This window comes from Mchenga conophoros, linkage group LG13 (genome assembly GCF_057382185.1).
Source record: "Mchenga conophoros isolate Kocher_MC1m ecotype Shallow Benthic linkage group LG13, M_conophoros_male_GT1.1, whole genome shotgun sequence".
NCBI lineage: Eukaryota > Metazoa > Chordata > Actinopteri > Cichliformes > Cichlidae > Mchenga > Mchenga conophoros.
Window position 1 is genome coordinate 30,828,842 of NC_140538.1, and position 19,428 is coordinate 30,848,269.

The 19,428-nt window shown below is 40.2% G+C and overlaps 2 protein-coding genes across 2 annotated transcripts in view; both read left to right on the forward strand.

Moving 5' to 3' along the window:
• The first annotated feature begins 1,903 nt into the window (after positions 1-1,903).
• On the forward strand, positions 1,904-14,151 carry LOC146561532 (cadherin-1-like). The gene is made up of 12 exons (XM_085242998.1): positions 1,904-2,348; positions 3,436-3,591; positions 4,191-4,332; positions 4,647-4,819; positions 8,050-8,178; positions 8,800-8,985; positions 9,136-9,383; positions 11,266-11,408; positions 12,226-12,317; positions 12,502-12,634; positions 12,769-12,984; positions 13,086-14,151. The coding sequence occupies exons 1-12, from the start codon at positions 2,196-2,198 to the stop codon at positions 13,217-13,219; spliced, it is 1,905 nt and encodes a 634-aa protein (XP_085099124.1). The 5' UTR covers positions 1,904-2,195; the 3' UTR covers positions 13,220-14,151.
• A 2,552-nt stretch (positions 14,152-16,703) lies between these two features.
• The window catches only part of LOC146561533 (B-cadherin-like), a 28,284-nt gene continuing 25,559 nt past the window's right edge, over positions 16,704-19,428 (forward strand). The window contains exons 1-2 of the mRNA XM_085242997.1: positions 16,704-17,355; positions 18,058-18,172. Of these exons, the coding sequence (XP_085099123.1) occupies positions 17,305-17,355; positions 18,058-18,172 (166 nt within the window). The 5' untranslated portion in view covers positions 16,704-17,304. The remainder of the gene's footprint in view (positions 17,356-18,057; positions 18,173-19,428) is intronic.

The window sequence follows — 19,428 nt, forward strand, 5'->3', positions numbered from 1 at the left end:
CAGTGATGGTGACTGAGCGTACTGCCTGTCGATGTTTAAAATCTGGTCTGAAATAAGCCTCTGCTCCCGCTGTGCACACTGTCTTTTAAATGCTGCCACTGAGGAGATTTCTCCTCTCAGGAATGCCTTCAGAGCTTCCAACACCGTCTTGTTTGGCATACCAGGTGTTCTATTCTCGTTAAGAAAATTTTTAACTTTAGAAGAGATGTTAGAAACAAATTGTTCATCCGTGAGCAGCAATGGATCCAATCTCCAGAGCTTTCTCTGAAAAGCAGCCCTGAAAAGCTACTTTGAGCACGAGGGGGGCATGATCAGAGACAGTAATGCTTTCATAGCTGCAGAATCCAATACTATTAATTAGCAAATTATCAATAAAAAATTATCTATTCTAGTGTAGGTGTGGTGTACATGTGAGAAGAAGGAATAGTCTCTACCAGTAGGGAACAAAAACCGCCAGGGATCTGTGAGACTATAATCTTCAAGAAAAGACTTGACATAAGTTGCAGATTTGTTAAGAGTAGCAGCTTTGGGGGATGAACGATCTAAAACCGCATCCAAATAAAGATTAAAATCGCCAGAATTAAAGAGTGAGTATTTAAGTCCAGGAGGTGTGAAAACAGGCGTAGAAAAAATTGCACATCATCAAAATTGGGTGCATAAATATTGGCCAAGGTCACAGACCTGTCGCAGAGTTTGCCAGACACTATTATAAACCGACCGTTTTTGTCTGACACAACAGTGGATGGAACAAATGTGATGTTCCGATCGATAAGAATAGCTGTACCCCTGGCCTTTGCTTTAAAATTAGAGTGAAACATCTGTCCTGACCAACATTTCGCCAAGCGTGAGTGATCCGAATCCTGCAAGTGAGTCTCTTGCAAAAAAACTATCCCGGGCTTAAATTGCTTCAGGCGTGATAAGGCTCTCTTTCGCTTTATTGGGTGGTTCAACCCCCTCACATTCCAGCTAACAAAGGTAAGATTACCACTCATCAAGGAAGTCCCACATTTTTATGTGCAGAGTTGCCCAAGGAGGGAAGGGAGGGGACGAAAACAACAACAACAACAACAACAACAAAAAACATGACAACCAACCCCACCCCAGAAATAAAATGCAATACAATAACATATCACTGCGTAAAAAAAACAAAAAAACCCAATACCACCACCAATATCTCCCCAGCAGGTTGCAAAAGCAACCGCGTAAGCCCCTGCTTTCTTCCCATACTAGTCCCAGTTTTCAGGACACGAAGAAGAGAAAGAAAAAAGAACAAGAACAAATCCTACCCGTTGTTTCTACGCATGCGCACAACACAAAATTCTGTGGCGAACCGTCCTGCCTTTGTGAATATAAGCTACAAACATACTTTGACTGGTAAAATTAAGTGCCAAACCGTCCTACCTTTGTAAATGTGACGTACAAGCATACTTTAACAGCTATAATTAAGTGGCAAATCGACCTACCTTTGTAAATGTGACGTACAAGCATACTTTAACAGCTATAATTAAGTGCCAAACCGTCCTACCTTTGTAAATGTGACGTACAAGCATACTTTAACAGCTATAATTAAGTGGCAAATCGACCTACCTTTGTTAATAAGAGCTAGAAACATACTCTGACGGGTAAAATTACGTGCCAAACCATGCTACCTTTGTGAATGTTACCTACAAGCATACTTTAATGGGTAAAATGAAGTGGCAAACCGTCCTGGCTTTATGAATGTGAGCTACAAGCATTCTCTAATGGGCAAAGTTACGTGGCAAACCGTCATACCTACTTACATTTGTGCTGGAATTACTCTGTGACAGCAGAAATGTGCATAAACTACTTACGGTAGGACGTTTTGCCAAAGTAGGACGTTTTGTCAGAACACCGGAAAACGGAAGTCCAAGGATGGAGCTTTTAACAGTTGCTTCTGCGTCCTCTCCAGTAGACTTTGGGATACACAAAGTTATCCCTCATGCTATGGGCCGGGAGACAGTATCTTGAAGCTTAAAAAAGTTTGTTTGATTCTGAGCTAAGTCTCTTTAAGGCACAAAACCTACTATTAGGTTTGTTTTCTACCAAGTCTCCATCACTCCCTCTGACTTACCTCTCACTTCTCTAAGTTGTGTAATTCTGAGATATACAATATAATCTGTAGTCTTTATTGCAGTTTGTCAATTTGTGAGTGTTCTTCTATCCAAGCTTTCTGCATGTTTTCCCAGATTACCAATGATCCACAAGTGTCTGTTCTTCAATCCCCCAAGTCTGGTGGAGGGGTGAGGAGGAGGAAGAGAGACTGGGTTATTCCTCCACTCAGTGTTACTGAGAATAAGAGAGGAACCTATCCCCTGAAAGTAGCTCAGGTATGAGGAACTGAAGGACCTTGTGAAGAATTTGACACTAAAGTGCATTGTAAATGTTTATATGTTTCCTCTGCAGTCAGCAAGTCTTTTCCCCCTATTTTGAATTCTCATTATTGAATCTGCAGAGTTTTCACTTTTCTTGGATGTGTCTTTGTCATAAGCTGACCTTGTTAACTTTAGTTGAGTAAAAATATGTACATTTTTGGTGAAAGAAACATTATTTCTTAAATACAGATCAAAAGTTTATTTGCTATTTACGATAATGAGAGCAAGATATTAGCAGTCAACAGTAACTGTCCCACACCTGGGGGAAAAATTAGAATAACAGATTTATCCTAACCAGAGACCACATACACACATACAGAGTCATGTTTCACCCTATTTACATACAGTTGAGCTTAATTTGTCTCACCATAAATGTATTGATATCCACTGCAAGGAAAGAAAGTAAAATGTTTAGTCATATTTTGTGTTTGAAATTTCAGCGTTTAAATGCTAAGCCTGGTCCTGCTGGAAATTTCTTCCTGTTAAGAGTGGTTTCCCTTCCCACTGTCACTAAGTGCTTCCAGACCAGCTGATTCTTGAGGTTCTTTCTCAAATATTGTAGCATCTTTAGGCGGCTTTTGTTGTGAATTGGTACAATATAAATAAAAGTGAATTGGGGGCCACGTGAGCTCAGTGGATGAGCAGGCAACCACACGTCACATGGCTGCAGTGCAGCAGTCTGAGTTTGACGTGCAGCGCTTTCCTGTGTGTGTGTTTCCCTTCTCCTTCTTCCCCGTTTTCTGTGTATCTTCACTGCTACATTATCCAATTAAGGTAAAAGATGATATTATAGAAAAAAAACATTAAAATGGTTAGCACCAACAGTAAGCTAATTAGTTAAAATTAGTAACTGTAGCTTGTCTTCTGATAAAAAAGAAACACATTTAAAAAATCCCAAGTGCTTAGAGAATCTAGCAATCTTGTTGATTTGAGGAATCTCTTGATATTTTTGAAGATGAACTTCCACAGCTTCTTTATTGTTGCATAACCTTTACCATAGACAGTGAGAGTGATCTAACTCCGTCCTGTGTGTTTTTTCCAGATCCGCTCTAGTGACGATAAAAAAAAGAAGCTCTTTTACAGCATCACTGGTCCTGGAGCTGATCTGCCTCCTGCTGGTCGTTTCACAATGGACAGAGAGATGGGCAATCTGTATGTAACACAGCCACTCGACAGAGAGGAAACAGCCAGTTACACGGTAATCATCCTCACTTTGTCCAAATGTGTTCCAAAGTGAGTATGTTTTAAAGATCACTTAGTAATAAAAAACTTTTATCCTGATTATTCTATCATGTTGTTGTTTTTTTGTAACATCTTGTGTTTCAGGATCATATTGAAATTAATTCAGTTTTTTAATCAACTACAGACAATACTTCACAGTTAAGAAATAAGATTCTTGATGTGCAGATCAGTCTGAAATGTTCAGTTTAGATAAGTATTAATAGTCTTTACTAGTTTTACTAGGTTTGTTAAACCTTTACAGCTGGACATTGCAGGTCTTTTTGGCTGTTTTGAAATGGAACACACAAAAACCCTTTTGAGAGACAGAAACAAGAAGTCAAGTGACGCCTCACAAAATCTACTGTGAATGAATCAAATGTGTAGAGTCAAGACAATAAGTCTTTTCATTTCATTTTATTTCTAGAATTTTAAAAGAATTCGATTCAGTTTATATTAAATTCACCAGTCACACTGAAATCTTTACCTTGTTTGTATTGTGTGTAATGTTGAAGGCGTAGAGATAAGTGAATCAATTTAAAGCTGAATCAAACATGTTGAAATCTTCTGCCTGTGTAGTTTGGAGCACATGCTATGGCTGATGGAGCAGGACAAGCTTACGATCCCATGGAGATTATAGTCATTGTGATCGACCAGAACGACAACAAACCTTATTTTACGGTGGAGTACTACGCAAATGTTGCTGAGGCCACGGCCATCGGTATGTTTAAACATATTTTTGACATTATTTTGTTTTTTGAGATATTGAACAAGCAAACTTGTTGGCACTTATTTGCAGTTTTCTTTATTTTTTAAAACTATCTACAATTCTCATCAATAGAAATCAATGTAGTGCAGAGGTTTAAATGCAATGAATTTTAAGATAACCTTCAGAAAATTACAATGTGGGTTGGAATGAAATTAGACTTTTTACGCTAACTCTATTTTGATTTAATAAATTCTTAAATGAAGCAATGTGAAGACCTTCTAAAACTTCTGCTCTTTATTTCCTTTTTCTGAATTCCTCCACTCCAGGGACTGAGGTGGTTAGGGTTGAGGCCAAAGATGACGATGAGCCAAATACTGACAACTCAGAGCTCCGCTATCGTATTCTGAACCAGGACCCACCGCTGCCCACTGACAACATGTTTGAAATCAACCCAATTACTGGAAGTATCCGAATCACTGGTAGAGGACTGGATAGAGAGGTAAGACTTGTTAAACATATTTAACGTACAAGTGTCCTTTTACACCTAAGTACTGAAAAAAGCATTTTATAATGAATCAGGATCAGTAGTCTGCCTGTCACTGCTAGAAATCAGTCAGAAAGAGGATGCTGCATCAAAACACTGCTGGTGATTTCTTCAATTGTGAAACTTGAAAATGTTTGCCTTCAAATAAAAGTTTTACTTAATGTTGAAACCAACAGATTTCATGAGGCTACACTTTTACTTTACAGGCTAACAGTCTCTATTTCTGGCTTACATTTCACCAGTGGCCCCCAAACCCCGGGCCAAGTCGTTTGGTACCGGGCTGCGAGAGTTGAGGCTCGGGTGTGAAATTCATGGTTTTCAGGGTTTTTATTGTTAACTCGGTTTCCCTGGGACTTTTTCTGGGGGTTCTTGGGAATCAGGGCTATCCGGCCTTCAGTTAGCCATTCCAGGTGTGGAAGAGGTCTCACTGACAAGCAGCTGGTTCATTTGTACTTATAGGCGTTCACATGGAGTACAGTATGTTTCTTCAGTCAGTAAATGTGAACCACGTCGGGGCCTGGTGCTGTCCAATTCTTCATAGAGACCCTTTCTTGGCTTGTCTGCCACTGTGATGGTTACCCGTACCTGTTCAGGAAAGTTGCTGTTGTCTGTTCTTAGATCCACTAGCCACTGAGCATTGGCGTTATGGGTTGCGTACTTCTATATGCGCTTCGAATATTGCTTTGTCTACAGCCTTGGTGATGCTATTCCCATATTGTTCCCCTGCCATTCTGTTGCTCACCCCTTCAGTGGAGAACAGCTGGTTTATTCTGTTGCCTTCTATTACTCTGGTATAGTTCTTTAAGCAGCTGGCCCAGGCTGTAAGTCATTGTTTGGCAGTTTCTAAGGTCTAAGGTATGGACAGCTTGCTGTACTTACGCACATTCTTCATTGCACCTTTCTGCAGCTCCGATAGTTGGCAAACTTCCCTCCCTGCCACCTTGAGCATACATAGATCAAGGTATGCATGGTATATATCAATCATAGACAAAAAATGCCAGGACTGATTTTTTTTTTGTCCCAGTCCAGTCTGGCTCTAGTTAAGATAGGAATCCTTGCACTTGGCAGCAGTGTTGGGTAAGTTACTTTAAATTAGTAACTTAGTTACATTACTAGTTACTTCTATCAAAAGTAACTTAGTTACTTCAAGTTACTTGTTACCTTCAAAGTAACTAGTTACTAGGGAAAGTAACTTTGGTTTTACTCAGAATTCTCTTGTTAATGTGTTGCTTCTATAACTTTGCCAGTCTTGTGCGCCTTTTACATCCAACACAAAAACTGCAGTCGTGGTGCTTTCGATTGTACTCAGAACTCGGAAATTCTGCCTTCTGAATAGGAAGATGCAGGTAACACCAGACTGCAGATGAGTTGCATACAGGGCTGGACTGGGACAAAAAATCGGCCCGGGGATTTTGACTAGAGACCGGCCCACCATTATAGGAAAAATCATAAAGCCTTTGAATGAAAACCAACGCTGTTGTGACAGTGATGTACACTGTTTTGATGGTATATATGTCTCAATCTATCAATCGTTTGTTGTAAGATTAAGATAATTATTTTTTAAAAGCTAGATATTTTAAATGAGAATAAGAAAGAAAAGTATTTCTTTGTGCCCCCCTCTCCCTGTTAATGCCCTACATGCCCCCCTGGCAACACTTTGCTAGACCCGCCCCTGCACAGTTACCAGCTGTCAGCTACTTAGAAAAGGACCCTGGTGTTATTTGTCTCTCAGAAACAGTTCATAACTTCAACTCATTCATGTCACCTAAAAGGTAAACCTGTTTCTCCATCACCTGTTCAGCGCTGATGATTCAGTAAGGACATCTCCTGGTTTCATCTTCATGTTTCCCTCTCACCACATATCCAAACCGACATCATGACCAGCAGCTTTACAGCTGTGGCTCCAGCAAACATCAGCTGATACTAGAAAGTAATATTAAATTAATTCTAACAACAGCTGATCAAGCTTAAACGTGCTGCTGTTGTTTAGCACGACATCAGCTGGTTTCCTCTTTCTGGCGCAAAGTGGGCGATAAACAAACAAGAGAGAAAAGCCGATCAGCTGATCATTGATCAGTTTCATGATTGAAGTAGAAACAGGAGAGGGAGGGGGGAGAGAATGAGAGAAGAAGTGGCAGCTGACAGCGTAATGACAGAATAACTCCAGCTTTGTGTTTTTCCATTCTAGCTGACAAACTGTGTTCCTTTTCACCTCAATACGAAACGCGTAATATTTTCTCTGAATAAGAGACGATTCGGTTTTTTAGGGGACGGTTGGCAACTCTAATAATTAACTTTATGAACAAAATAAAGTTCAACATCAGTAACATAGCACCCACCCAGCTGTATAGAAACCCAGTCATGCTAGCTAGCACGCAGTACGGGAAAAACTCCACCTAAACTTGTTTTTTTATTGGTTTACCCAGATAGACTGCAGGTCATAACTTCTTACCTGAAGTTCAGTTCACCTGACACTCGGACCGGCGCCCGCCTCGGGTCTCTCTTCCTTCTCCGTCCCCTTTCTCTCATCCACCTGCTTGCCTCCACCACTTGCTAATGTTACTGAATCTGTGGAAGCTCTGCGATGTCACCACACGAAGTAACAAGTAACGAGCCTATCTAAATCCCAGTAACGACTAACGCGTTCCTGATTTTAGCATAATAACTAGTTACCGTGCTCGTTACCACAATAATAACGTAGTTACCCAACACTGCTTGGCAGTGTGTAGAAGCAGTAGGTACCCCACCTGTCGAAACTGGGGTGAAGCACACCAAAACCTTGGTGAGTCGTGGTCACATGACCTAGGTGTTTTGAACCACGCTTTGGAGCGGTGTATCGAAACTTCTGTGCTTCGGAAGCTTGACACAGCGTTGACACGTCTGTTTCGAACTTCCCATGCCAAACAAACAGCCTCCTGCTAGCTGGTCAGGGAATACACTATATTTAAAAAGTTTCGACACGGCTATTATTAGTTAATGGCATCAGGTTTACAGGTATTTGTCATAAGCAAAATATAAAATGAGTTTCGCTTCAGCCTTTCGGCAGAGTGCCAAGCCTTCATAGATGAACGACTCTAGTCAGCAGTTTGAAAGCTGTGTGTTATAGAAGTGTGTAAACTGATGTCAGTGTTTCTTCCTTCCTGTTGATGAGCTGATCTACCTTAACAGTCCCTGTATCTTAACAGAAATATCCACAGTACACTCTGACAGTGCAAGCAGCAGATATGGCAGGAGAAGGGTTAACTGGACAAACCAAAGTCATCCTCACGGTGACGGACAGCAATGACAACGCTCCAGTCTTCACTCAGAGCCCAGTAAGTATGAAGTAACTGGAAACTTCCTGTTTAACTGCTGCTTTTTCACTCTGTTAAAGCAGAATACATTCATCCTGTATCTAACTGCATTACTAATGTTGCACTCACACATAGTAAAAACAGCAAAAACCCACAATAGAACAAAACATGTCCACAGCATGTGCACTTTAGCAGCTGTTCAACATGTGCTACATTTTGTGTGTAACTTTGGCATTTACATGTGGACAGCCGGCAATGAGTAAAATACTGCTGTCAATTTAAGTAAAAATTATTAAAGAAATTATAATATTTATATCTACATAGTAGAGCTGCCTCCACGTAGTTGACAACTAGTTGTCACAAATGAAAATGTAGTTATCTATAGATTTTGAGATGCATCAGGGTGCCCTGGTTTGTACAGGGAATAGTGAGTCTTTGACAGCACATGGAAAATATGCTAATATGGTTAAAAAAACTTTTGTTCCATTTTTAGTGAATTAACTTTATTTAATAAAATTCCACAGCTGTGCAGTAAGTAATGAGCCCAGTATAATGACAGACTACAAAATGAGGCCATTATTCTCTATCCCTAATGAGGAGGCTTTAGATCTGTTTTCACTGCCATCCTTTATTTTCCCACAGTATAATTCAACAGTTGATGAAAACAAAAAGGATTTTGAGGTGGTTAGGATGATGGTAACAGATGAGGATGAACCACAAACTCCAGCCTGGAACGCCAAGTTCAAGATCGTCAGTGGTGATCCTGATGGACTTTTCACAGTAAAAACAGGAACTAACAAACAGAAAGGAATCCTTTCTACTGCAAAGGTAGGAAGAAAATCAGGAATTCATTCATAATATTGGGAGATAATTGTCATCAATGAGTATTTTCTTTAGTCGATGGAAGTACTTTCTGTGATTTGTTGTAACTTAACATTGCCAACACCCTTATGTTTTTTTTCTCTTCCTTCCAACCAGGAGCTGGACTTCGAGAGGGCCAGCAAGCACACTCTGTTGGTTTCAGTGGAGAATGAGATTCCTTTTGCTGGTGTTTCTGTGGTCACTTCTACCGCCACAGTGGTGGTGAATGTGAAGGATGTGAATGAAGCGCCAATATTTGATCCAAAGGAGACGCTTGTGGTAAAACCAGAGGACCTTGCTGTGGATGAAGTCGTGGTGCAGTACACTGCTTCAGACCCAGACACTGCACGCAAGCAGACAGTCTCGTAAGTCAAACAGGACAAAAAAACGCCTTTTTACTATGAACAAATTTCTCACTGACAGAGACAATGTATCACTAACCTCATAAGTGCCTCAAACATTCAGTTTTTCAGTCAAAAGTACACTATAAAAACACTTCATTAGTACCCAGACTTTGTTTTTTGGCACCTGGCAAACCGACTGAGGGGCTGTAAAAAAGAGGCGTTCAGTTTCCAAACAGGGAATAAAAGTCTGTAAAATGTGTAATATTTCCTTGTAAATTTACATAAATAATAAATTGGTGGAAACAATAGTCGAAGAAAAGAAGTGACTATATATCCATTGATCATTTGAAGGTAAAACTATAGTATATATATCATTTATTTTTGGCTCCACCCACATGGAAAAGAAATAGTAAAAACTTATATGTGATTACTCATGAAAGTGGCCACTTTCATATATTGTTTTAGGAAGTATCCAAAACATACAAGTTTCATTATATAATTTTTCAAGGGATCTTATATCTGTTTTCACTCTTATATGCTTTTCATACAAGTTTCACAAAAGACAGATACAAACTTTATAAGATTTATATACATCTTTTCCATATGAGCATAGTTGGTTTGGCAAGTGAGAAGTTGTATCTGAAGAGAATGTCCAGACTGCTTCAAGCTGATAGGAGGGCAACAGTGACTCAAATAACCACTAGATATTCATAGGTAGACATGCATAACCATCATATGAAGAGCAGCATCTCTAAATGCACAGCACATTCATCCTTGAAGCAGATGGGCTACACCAGTGAACCATCACAGTGCGGGACACAGTTGTTAGCTACAAACAAACAAACAAACAAACAAACAAACAAACAAAATACAGTTCACTTGGGTTCACCAGAGTTGGAAAAACAAAGATTGGAAGAATATTGTCTGGTCTGAAGAGTTTTGATTTCTGTTGGATGGTAGGATTACATTTTGACAAGCATGAAAGCAATGAAAAGCATGACTCCATCCTGCCTTATGTCAACAATTCAGGATGTCAGTAATGGTGTGAAAGATGTGTTTTTGGCACTTTGAGCCTCTTAATACCAATACTAATTCCACGGCCTGCTTCTGGCTGTATCCCTGCCTTCGGTGTACCAATCTTCGTATTGCTGCTTCCAGCAGGATAACACACCGTGTCACAAAACTCAGATAATCTCAAACTGGTTTCTTGAACATGACAGGAACGCTCTGTTCACTGACTACAATTTGCATGATGCTGTCAGGTCAATATAGACCAAAATCTCTGAAGAATGTTTTCAAAATAGGTTCCAGCCCAGTACTACCACTGATTACCAGAGAGAGATGAACTGGTTCTCTCTTTTCTTTTCTTTTTTTAAAATAGATGTAACAATCCTAACAATGCAAAGTGTTGACGTACTTAACAAAAAAAAAAACACTTTGTATATGTAATTCAAAATAGATGTGGTACACAAATATTTCTAAAAATATTTGTGTACCACATCTATTTTGGCTACCTCTGGCTACCCTCATAGTACATTTGGTTTGCTTATCAAAGCCCCAAATATAAAGAATGTGAGAAACCTGTAACAGTTCATTTGTCCAATTACAGTTATCATAACACCATGGATTAAACATGAGGGAAGAATTAAGAGATAAAATAATGATAATATTAAGAAGAAATATTAAAAAGAAGAAATATTAAGAAGAAACATATAAGATATTAAGAAGAAAGATAAATATTATTGTCACTCGTGGTCTACACAGAGCTACATTTGCATAATAAAAATACAGCCCGACAAATGTCCAAAATCAAATAACACACTGTGCCATATTGTGAAACATGCTAATTCTAATCATCCTGCCTGCACAGTATTACCATCTTTTCGGTGACTGTCTTGTACAGGTACAAAATAATGAATGACCCTGCAGGCTGGCTGAACGTGGACAAGGACACAGGTCTTATTAAAGTGAGAGCGTCCATGGACAGAGAGGGTATCTTTGTCACAAACAACAGATACATCGCAACCATCGGGGCCTATGATGATGGTAGGTGGGAGTTAAGACTGATGCAGATTATTATCATCATTTGACTCCCATACACAATGACCACTGATATGATTTCATAAAATAACAAGTGTCTGAATAATTACACTGGTAAACAAGAGTTTTGCTGTGGCTCTTTCACCTCTACTTTAACAAATCTGTACAATGTCAGAGATGAACATGAGGAAAGAGTTTATCAAGAAACAAAAGTGATATCAGGGAAACAGGCAAACAAAATGTATTTTATTGTTCACTGGATTAAGGTGTGTGTGCACGTGCGCTCGCTCTTTGCAATACAAATTCCAGTACAAACAGATGTTCCTGGCATGCTCACAGCTAATAACATTGTTGCCCTTTGTTAATGGGTTGCATTTATATAGCACTTTTCTAGGCACCCAAAGCGCTTTACAATTCCACTATTCATTCACTCTCACATTCACACACTGGTGCAGGGAAGCTACAGTTGTAGCCACAGCTGCCCTGGGGCAGACTGACAGAAGCAAGGCTGCCATATCGTGCCATAGGCCCCTCTGGCCAACACCAGTAGGCGGTAGGGTAAAGTGTCTTGCCCAAGGACATAACGACCCAGACAGAGAGAGCAGGGGGATCGAACCGGCAACCTACCGGTTACAGATAAGCTTCCCAATCTCCTGAGCCACGGTCGCCCTTTGTTGCAGTACCTTCAATTATTTGTGTGTCAAATGTCAGTTATGTAAGAACTGGAAGACCAGAGGAAAGTCTCTGAGCGTTAAAATTTGGACTATATTTCACTTTGTCGATGGAACCCACCTGTGAACATCTGTGTTTGTTCTGTGACCAGATGCAGTCCCAGCTACAGGAACTGGTACTCTGATCATTCAGCTGGAAGATGTCAATGACAATGCTCCCATCATTGAGCAGCATAAAATTATGGTATGTCTTATTTCCCACCAGCTCAACAGGTGTTTTCATCTAACACATCAAATAGTGGTGCAGGATGGGTGTATTTATTGAATCTACCGACTTCAAGATGCGATCAATTAAAAAGTTTAACCAAGCCCTATTTATGCAGTCATGTGATACAGAATATTAGCATAAAGGCTTTGTGTTTCCTCAGGTGTGCAACAAGGATCCAGCTCCTCAGCTGCTCTCAGTAACAGATAAAGACGGACCAGAATTTGGAGCTCCCTACTCGGTGTCTTTACAGGGCATGTCAAAGACCAACTGGACCGCTAGGATGAACGACACCAGTATGTAAACTGTATAAAGTGATGCTGTCCAGTCACATGGCCAGAATTTGAAATATTTTGAAATAGAAACGTAATATATTTCATGACTTGTGTTGAGATTATTTCCTGCGAATATCTGTTTTGGGTTTTTTTAGGACAAGGCATCATCTTGAATTTAGCCACTGAGCTGCCCAGTGGAAATTACAGTGTTATACTGACAGTGGCAGACAAGCATGGGTTGGGGCAGGACAACATCATCAAAGCTGAAGTGTGCGACTGCAAGGGAGAAGATTTGATGTGTACTCAGCGTGCTTTAGGTGGCAGCAACCTGCCCATTATTCGGGGAGTACTTGGAGGCATTCTGCTGCTCAGTGAGTTGTGAATGGATTTATAACTTGTAGCCTCTGTTTTCTTTCCCAGCTAAGTGGATTTGGTTGGTTGTTGTGTGCTAAACTTTGTGCTCTGTGTTCAGTGCTGGTCCTGGTTGTGCTGTTTGTCAGTCTGAGGAAAGAGGAGCAGAAGGAGCTAACATCTAAAGACAACATCTTCTACTATAACAGAGAGCAAAGTAGAGAGGATGATCAGGTAAATGGACACCAGTTCTGATTGCAGCGTTAGCCTCATCCACACCTGTGTCTTCATCCACACCTGGTCCGGCCTCTGTGTCTTCATCCACGCCTGGTCCGGCCTCTGTGTCTTCATCAACCTCGTCTGCTCCTGCCTCGTCTGGTCCTGCGGTTGCCACACCGTCATTGGACCCAGCTCATCCTATTCCGCCTCGCCTCTGCCGGCCGCTTTCCTTTTCGCCACCGCTGGCTTCGCGGTCGTCCTCCGGACCTGCTCAGTGGCCACCACTGCCTTCCAAGTGGCCGGCCTCCTGATTTGTTTTGTCTGCACCACCGCCGTTGCCGTGTGCACGGTCGGCCCCCAGAACTGTTTGTACGGTTAGATGTAACGGTTTAGGATTTGTGTTCTCATGTTTTGTGTGGGTTTAGTTCCATGTGTCATTTTCTGTCTGTCTCTCAATGTCGAGTCTGCGTCTTTGTGTAGTGATCTGCGTCTCATGTGAGTGTGTTCAGTTTACCTGCCTTGTCTCGTCTCGTTAATTACTCCCAGCTGTGTCCACCACCTGTAATCTCCCTGTGTTTCTCTGTGTGTATTTAAGTCGTGTCTTCTGTCATTGTAGTTGCTGGTCCGTCTGTGTATCTACCATGTTCCTTTCGTGTGTTCTCCCTGCTGTCACAGTCATATACCATCTTCCGTCTTCCTTCATGTTCAGGTTCGTGTCCTTGTTCAGGCTCAGTAGTTTAGTTGTCCAGTATAGTTTAGTTCTCCGTTTACCATTTGTCCATCTATATTTTTGTGTTTAATAAACCACCCTCACACCTTTGCAAGTGCCTGCGTTTGGATCCTCCTTTATTTCTTCCACACGGCTCATCTCACTCACCGTGACACTTCCGTTGTGTTTTGGAGTTTGTATGTGCTTTGTCTCTAGGGGCCACCGTATGTGACTGATGCAAGCCAGATCCTTTTATTTAGCAAAACTGTGATTAATAGTTAAATATTATTGTTGAGGGGCACAGACAGGACCCCACCCCGCTCTGCACGTGCCTGATTTTAAGTATAAAATGGAATCCTGTTGTTGCATAGAGAACAGAAGTGCACCAAAAGTTTGTGGTCACGTGACCTGTGTGCTTTGAACTGCGTTTCCAAACATCTGCGCTCGACACATTGTCGAAATGTCAGTATCTGCAGAATGTGGCTTGCTGAGCTCAGACTCAGAGCACTGTTGGTAATACTGCTGCCAGCTCCTACTATCTGCTGTGTATCTGTGAAGTCAAGGGCGTAGATTTCGTTTTGGCATTGGTGGGGACGAATGATTCAGTTTTTTTTCCCTTTTGTCTTTGCTTCTTGATAACAAAAGGAGAAATGTACTTGCCTACATATGCTATTCTACATGCTTTTAAACCATTTAAAATTACAATTGATAGTTTTATATGTGAGTTATATAATGCTAAATTACAATTAAACAAATGACTAAGTATTTTAGACTTTGGTTTACTTCAGCCATATTCAATATAAATCAGGTATCATACAAAAATAAAAATAACTTCATATTCAGCAGGGCTGGACTGGGACAAAATATCGGCATTTTGACTAGTGGTCCCACCATGGTATTATAGGAAAAGTCATAAATCCTTTGAAGCCTTTATAATTAAACTTAAACCTACACCACCTTCCCTATTCTGGTATTCTAAACAGTAACACCTCATTTATAATTACATATACCTATAACTAAAAGGGTTGCTAACTCCCAGCAAAAAAAGAAAAAAAGTAGGGAACCACTCCCCCACCCTCTGCCTCAAGATGCTTAACTAACAAAACCGATTTAAATTTAATGCGCGTATAAAACAAATGCACATAAATCTATTATTTTTCTCCAGTAATTAAATAGATTCAACATCTTTCTTCAACAGAATTGCAGACTGCACAGAAGGTACCTTAACAAAGTAAAGAATACTATAACTTACTAGGGTATATACTAACGAGACTTAATATTTACTGAATACAATAATGGATTTCTATACATTTTACATCAGATGAAAATGTTGGTTGAAAGATTCAGGTAATTATTTGTTAAAAGCGAGACATTTTAAATGAGAATAAGAAAGAAAAGTATTTCTTTGTGCCCCCCTCTCCCTGTTAATGCCCTACATGCCCCCTGGCAAAACTTTGCTAGACCCGCCCCTGCACAGTTACCAGCTGTCAGCTACTTAGAAAAGGATCCTGGTGTTATTTCTCAGAAACAGTTCATAACTTCTCTTCAACTCATGTCACCTAAAAGGTAAACCTGTTTCTCCATCACAGCTCTGACGATTCAGTAAGGACATCTCCTGGTTTCATCTTCATGTTTCCCTCTCACCACATATCCAAACCGACATCTTGACCAGCAGGTTTACAGCTGTGGCTCCAGCAAACATCAGCTGATACTAGAAATTAATATTAAATAAATGCTAACAACAGCTGATCAAGCTTAAACGTGCTGCTGTTGTTTAATGCGACCTCCGCTGGTTTCATCTTTCTGGCGCAGAGAGAAAAGCCGATCAGCTGATCATTGATCAGTTTCATGATTGAATTAGCAACTTTCTAGCTGAAGTAGTACGGGACAAATCGCGTTCCTTTTCACCTTAACTTTAAAGTTTGACCTCCTCGGCTGTAATTGGTCCAGGCCAGAGTCGATCATGACCAACTGGCCAATCCACCACCGTTCATTTATACCGTTAAAAAAAGAAAAGGAAGAAAACCCCATCGGCCCATAAAAACGAAAAATCACGAGCGGCCCACTGGGCAAATGCCCGGTATGCCCGATGGCCAGTCCAGCCCTGAAATACAGTCATGACAATAAACATGAGTTCAAGGACTTAACAACATTACTTCAGTTATGTTGTCAGTGACCTCGCCTCTCCACCTCTGCCTCTGTCACCTGATAAATAACAGTGAGACATTCAAATACATGCAGTCACACATGTGCTTCAAATACAGTCATTGAAACAACAGGTCATCATCCAATTCCACCTGTGATCTTGTGTCACCATTACTCTCTGAGCTTTGTGTTGGTTCTTCTGTCACCTGACAAATAGGGCATACATGACAATAAGAATAAAATGTGCAGCTGCTTCAGTGTTTCTGTCAAATTGTGCAGATCTTGACTCATCAGTAATGTTTGTAGGGTGAGTGCATTTTTACAACAATTTGTGCAAACTGCACTGCAAGGTGGAATATTTGCAAAATCGTGACTACCTCATGATATTTTGTCTCAAAAATTAACCCTATGAATATGTCAGTGCCATTAGGATAAAATTGTCACCAACATTTTGACTTTAGACATATAATTTTAACAGCGTCTCTAAACTAATATCCCGGCTCGCTCGAGGCTACGTTTTCTCTGACAGTTTCAATCAAAATTAGAAATGCTGCTCTTGGAGTGCTGCCTGTTGTGCAGTTAGTTTCCAAAACACGTTATTAATGGGTACATACAATTTTAGACTAATGTGGGCCAAAGCCTAGCATAGCCTGTAACATTATTATGACGGACACATTTTATGAGTGAACTTGAGTTTAAGTGACTTACAGGTTTCTTTGAAAAATACTTTCTTATATCCAGGTTCTTCCTTTTTGCTGCCATCCTCCTCTCCTCCTGGCAGCGCAGGCTTGCCGCTGCTAAAACTAAACAGAGCTCACTGAAAAGCACAGCCAATCACATTGGCCATATTTCTCACATGACGTAGGACTCAAGTAGAGAACATAATTTAACTCTTTCTGCACCGCTGGGTGAATGAGACGCTGACAGATGTTTTTTTGTTTTTTCTTTCTATCGGGTTGTTTTTCTTTACTCAAAGAGATCAAATTATTGGTGGGGACAATTCAATAATTGCCGGATATTGGTGGGGACATGTCCCTTCCGTCCATGCCAAATCTACGCCCTTGTGTGAAGTACTCAGGAACAGAAACAGAAACTACCATGTTATGTCTCTTTACGCATGACGGAACCAGGCTGTTGCGCACCTGTAACCTGACATCATCTGCTGAAAGTACTTAAACTTACTTCCATCCAGCTCACACCCAGTTACTGAAGCTACAATTACGGTGCGACAGGAAGAACAGGAATATTAAAAAGGGGATTTGGAGAGATGGGGACCGCTTGGTTCGCGGTTTTTGGCGCTTTAGTCATCGTTTTTCAGGTGAGACGTCTTCCTTTTGTTATAATTAATTTCTGCCATTTTCCATTCTGTTTAAAGTTACTTAAAATAAATATGGTTAATGTTACATTACCTGCTGCAATTAAATAAAATTAGATTCATTTTCATGTGGAAAGCACCAAGTCAAAACAACAGTCACCTCAAAACCCCAGCAATCTAAGAACCACCTAGGAGCAAGTACTTGGCGACAGTGGCAAGGAAAAACTCCCTTTTAACAGGAAGAAACCTCCAGGAGATCCAGACTCACGGAGGGGCAGACACATTTGTTGTGTTTATGCATCAAGTAAACTTTTATTGTAAGAATAACACTTTTATTAGTCATAGCACTTGCTGATGCTCTTTAAATGGGCAGAAAAAACTTGTGCAGGATTTAAAAACTAATTAATCTGTTTCACAGGCATAGCAGGCTTTTTTCCCCATATCCCTCCACGTTGATTCCCATTATTCCACTGATGATGTTGTGTTTTGTAGTTTTATTGTTTCCTCTGAAAAATGGCATATACACATGTCTTAAAGTATTCATATTATGCGATGCAACAAAAGTATTTTAATTGTTGTTTAAAATGCCAGTTATAGTTATTGTTATATTGTCTTGTGTTATTCAGTTACTCTTATTTTCTCTTGCTTATGATTAGTCACTTTATTATTACAGGTCCAACCAAAATACTCTTTCTCCTCTTCTAGGTCTCATCACCAGAAATAGCTGCGAGGTCGACATGTGTGCCTGGATTTGAGTCAGAGCTGTTGATTTTCAGAGTGTGCAGGGAACACCTGAGGACGGGCATGAGACTGGGCAGAGGTAAGAACAACCCAGGAATCTAGTGTCTTACTGGTAACCTGAATGAAATGGTTCATGTTTCTTAACATCCAGTAGAATATCATAATAGATATGTGAGGATTTGTTTATACAAACCTGTGGGAGCATTTAGACGTGAGTTACAGCCCTACATGAAAAAACTTTTGTAAAGGATTCCTCATGCCCAGATGGCCTTTAACAGGTTAGCTGCTTACGTTGTTCTCGGTTGAAACCCAAACAACATCATACCATTTGTTCCAGATTAAGTTTGTCAGAATATTCGAGTTCCCAATCAGAATTTTCATCTGGACCTCAACTCCAAGTTTCATCTTGGAAATTAGCAGCATCCTCCATTTAATTGTTGTCAGTCCAAGATGGCAGCAATGAAGGTAACAATACTATAATTTTTAATCTGTTCTGCCACAAACTGTTGTTTGTGATCACTAAATAAAGCATATGTAAGGCACTGACAAGGCTGTGTCCAGACACCCATATTAACCCCCCCAACCCCAAAAAAACAAACAAAAAAACAACAACTATGATGCTGTATTGCTTGCAATGTATTAATAGCTCTACCTTGCTTTGAAGTAAAACACGTCTGTTTTTTGGTGCTTTTCCAGCTTAACTAGTTGTGGCATCCAATTGCATCTGAGTTGTAAGGTTTCTGGAATGCAGATTCAGCTCTCACACTGCTCACAAATACTTTTAACCTCAGGTCAGAGCAATGTCACCAAGCCTGTTTAGCAGGTTTTGCTATTCAGATGTTATGAAGCACTGAAAGAGAAGGAGAACTCTGTTGGTTTCATAAAACTGAAAGATGATATAAAACATAAGTGGACTGTAGCCTTTTTCAAATTAACTGTAGTTATGCAGGCTTTAACATGAATATTCACTTGTTGCCTTGCTTTATTTGCCTTTAGTTGCTTTTATATAGTGCCAAATCACAACAAAAGTCACTAAGGTGAAAACCGAGAGAAAGAAAACTATGAATACATTTTGGCACTTCAATTCAAGTGGGGATGAAAAACTGCCTTTTAAAAGGAAGTAACATCAAACAGAACCAGGCTCAGAGGAAAGCATCTGCCATCACCGGGTGGGGGGTGAGGCGAGGAACACTGAAATAATATTCATATCAAAAGTCTTGCGCGACATACAACATAATGTCGAGCAAACAATTTAATTTCACAGATGCAGGTATTCATTGTCATTCACACAATTAAATTCCTTACATGTAAACATTTCGTTACATTTAAACACAC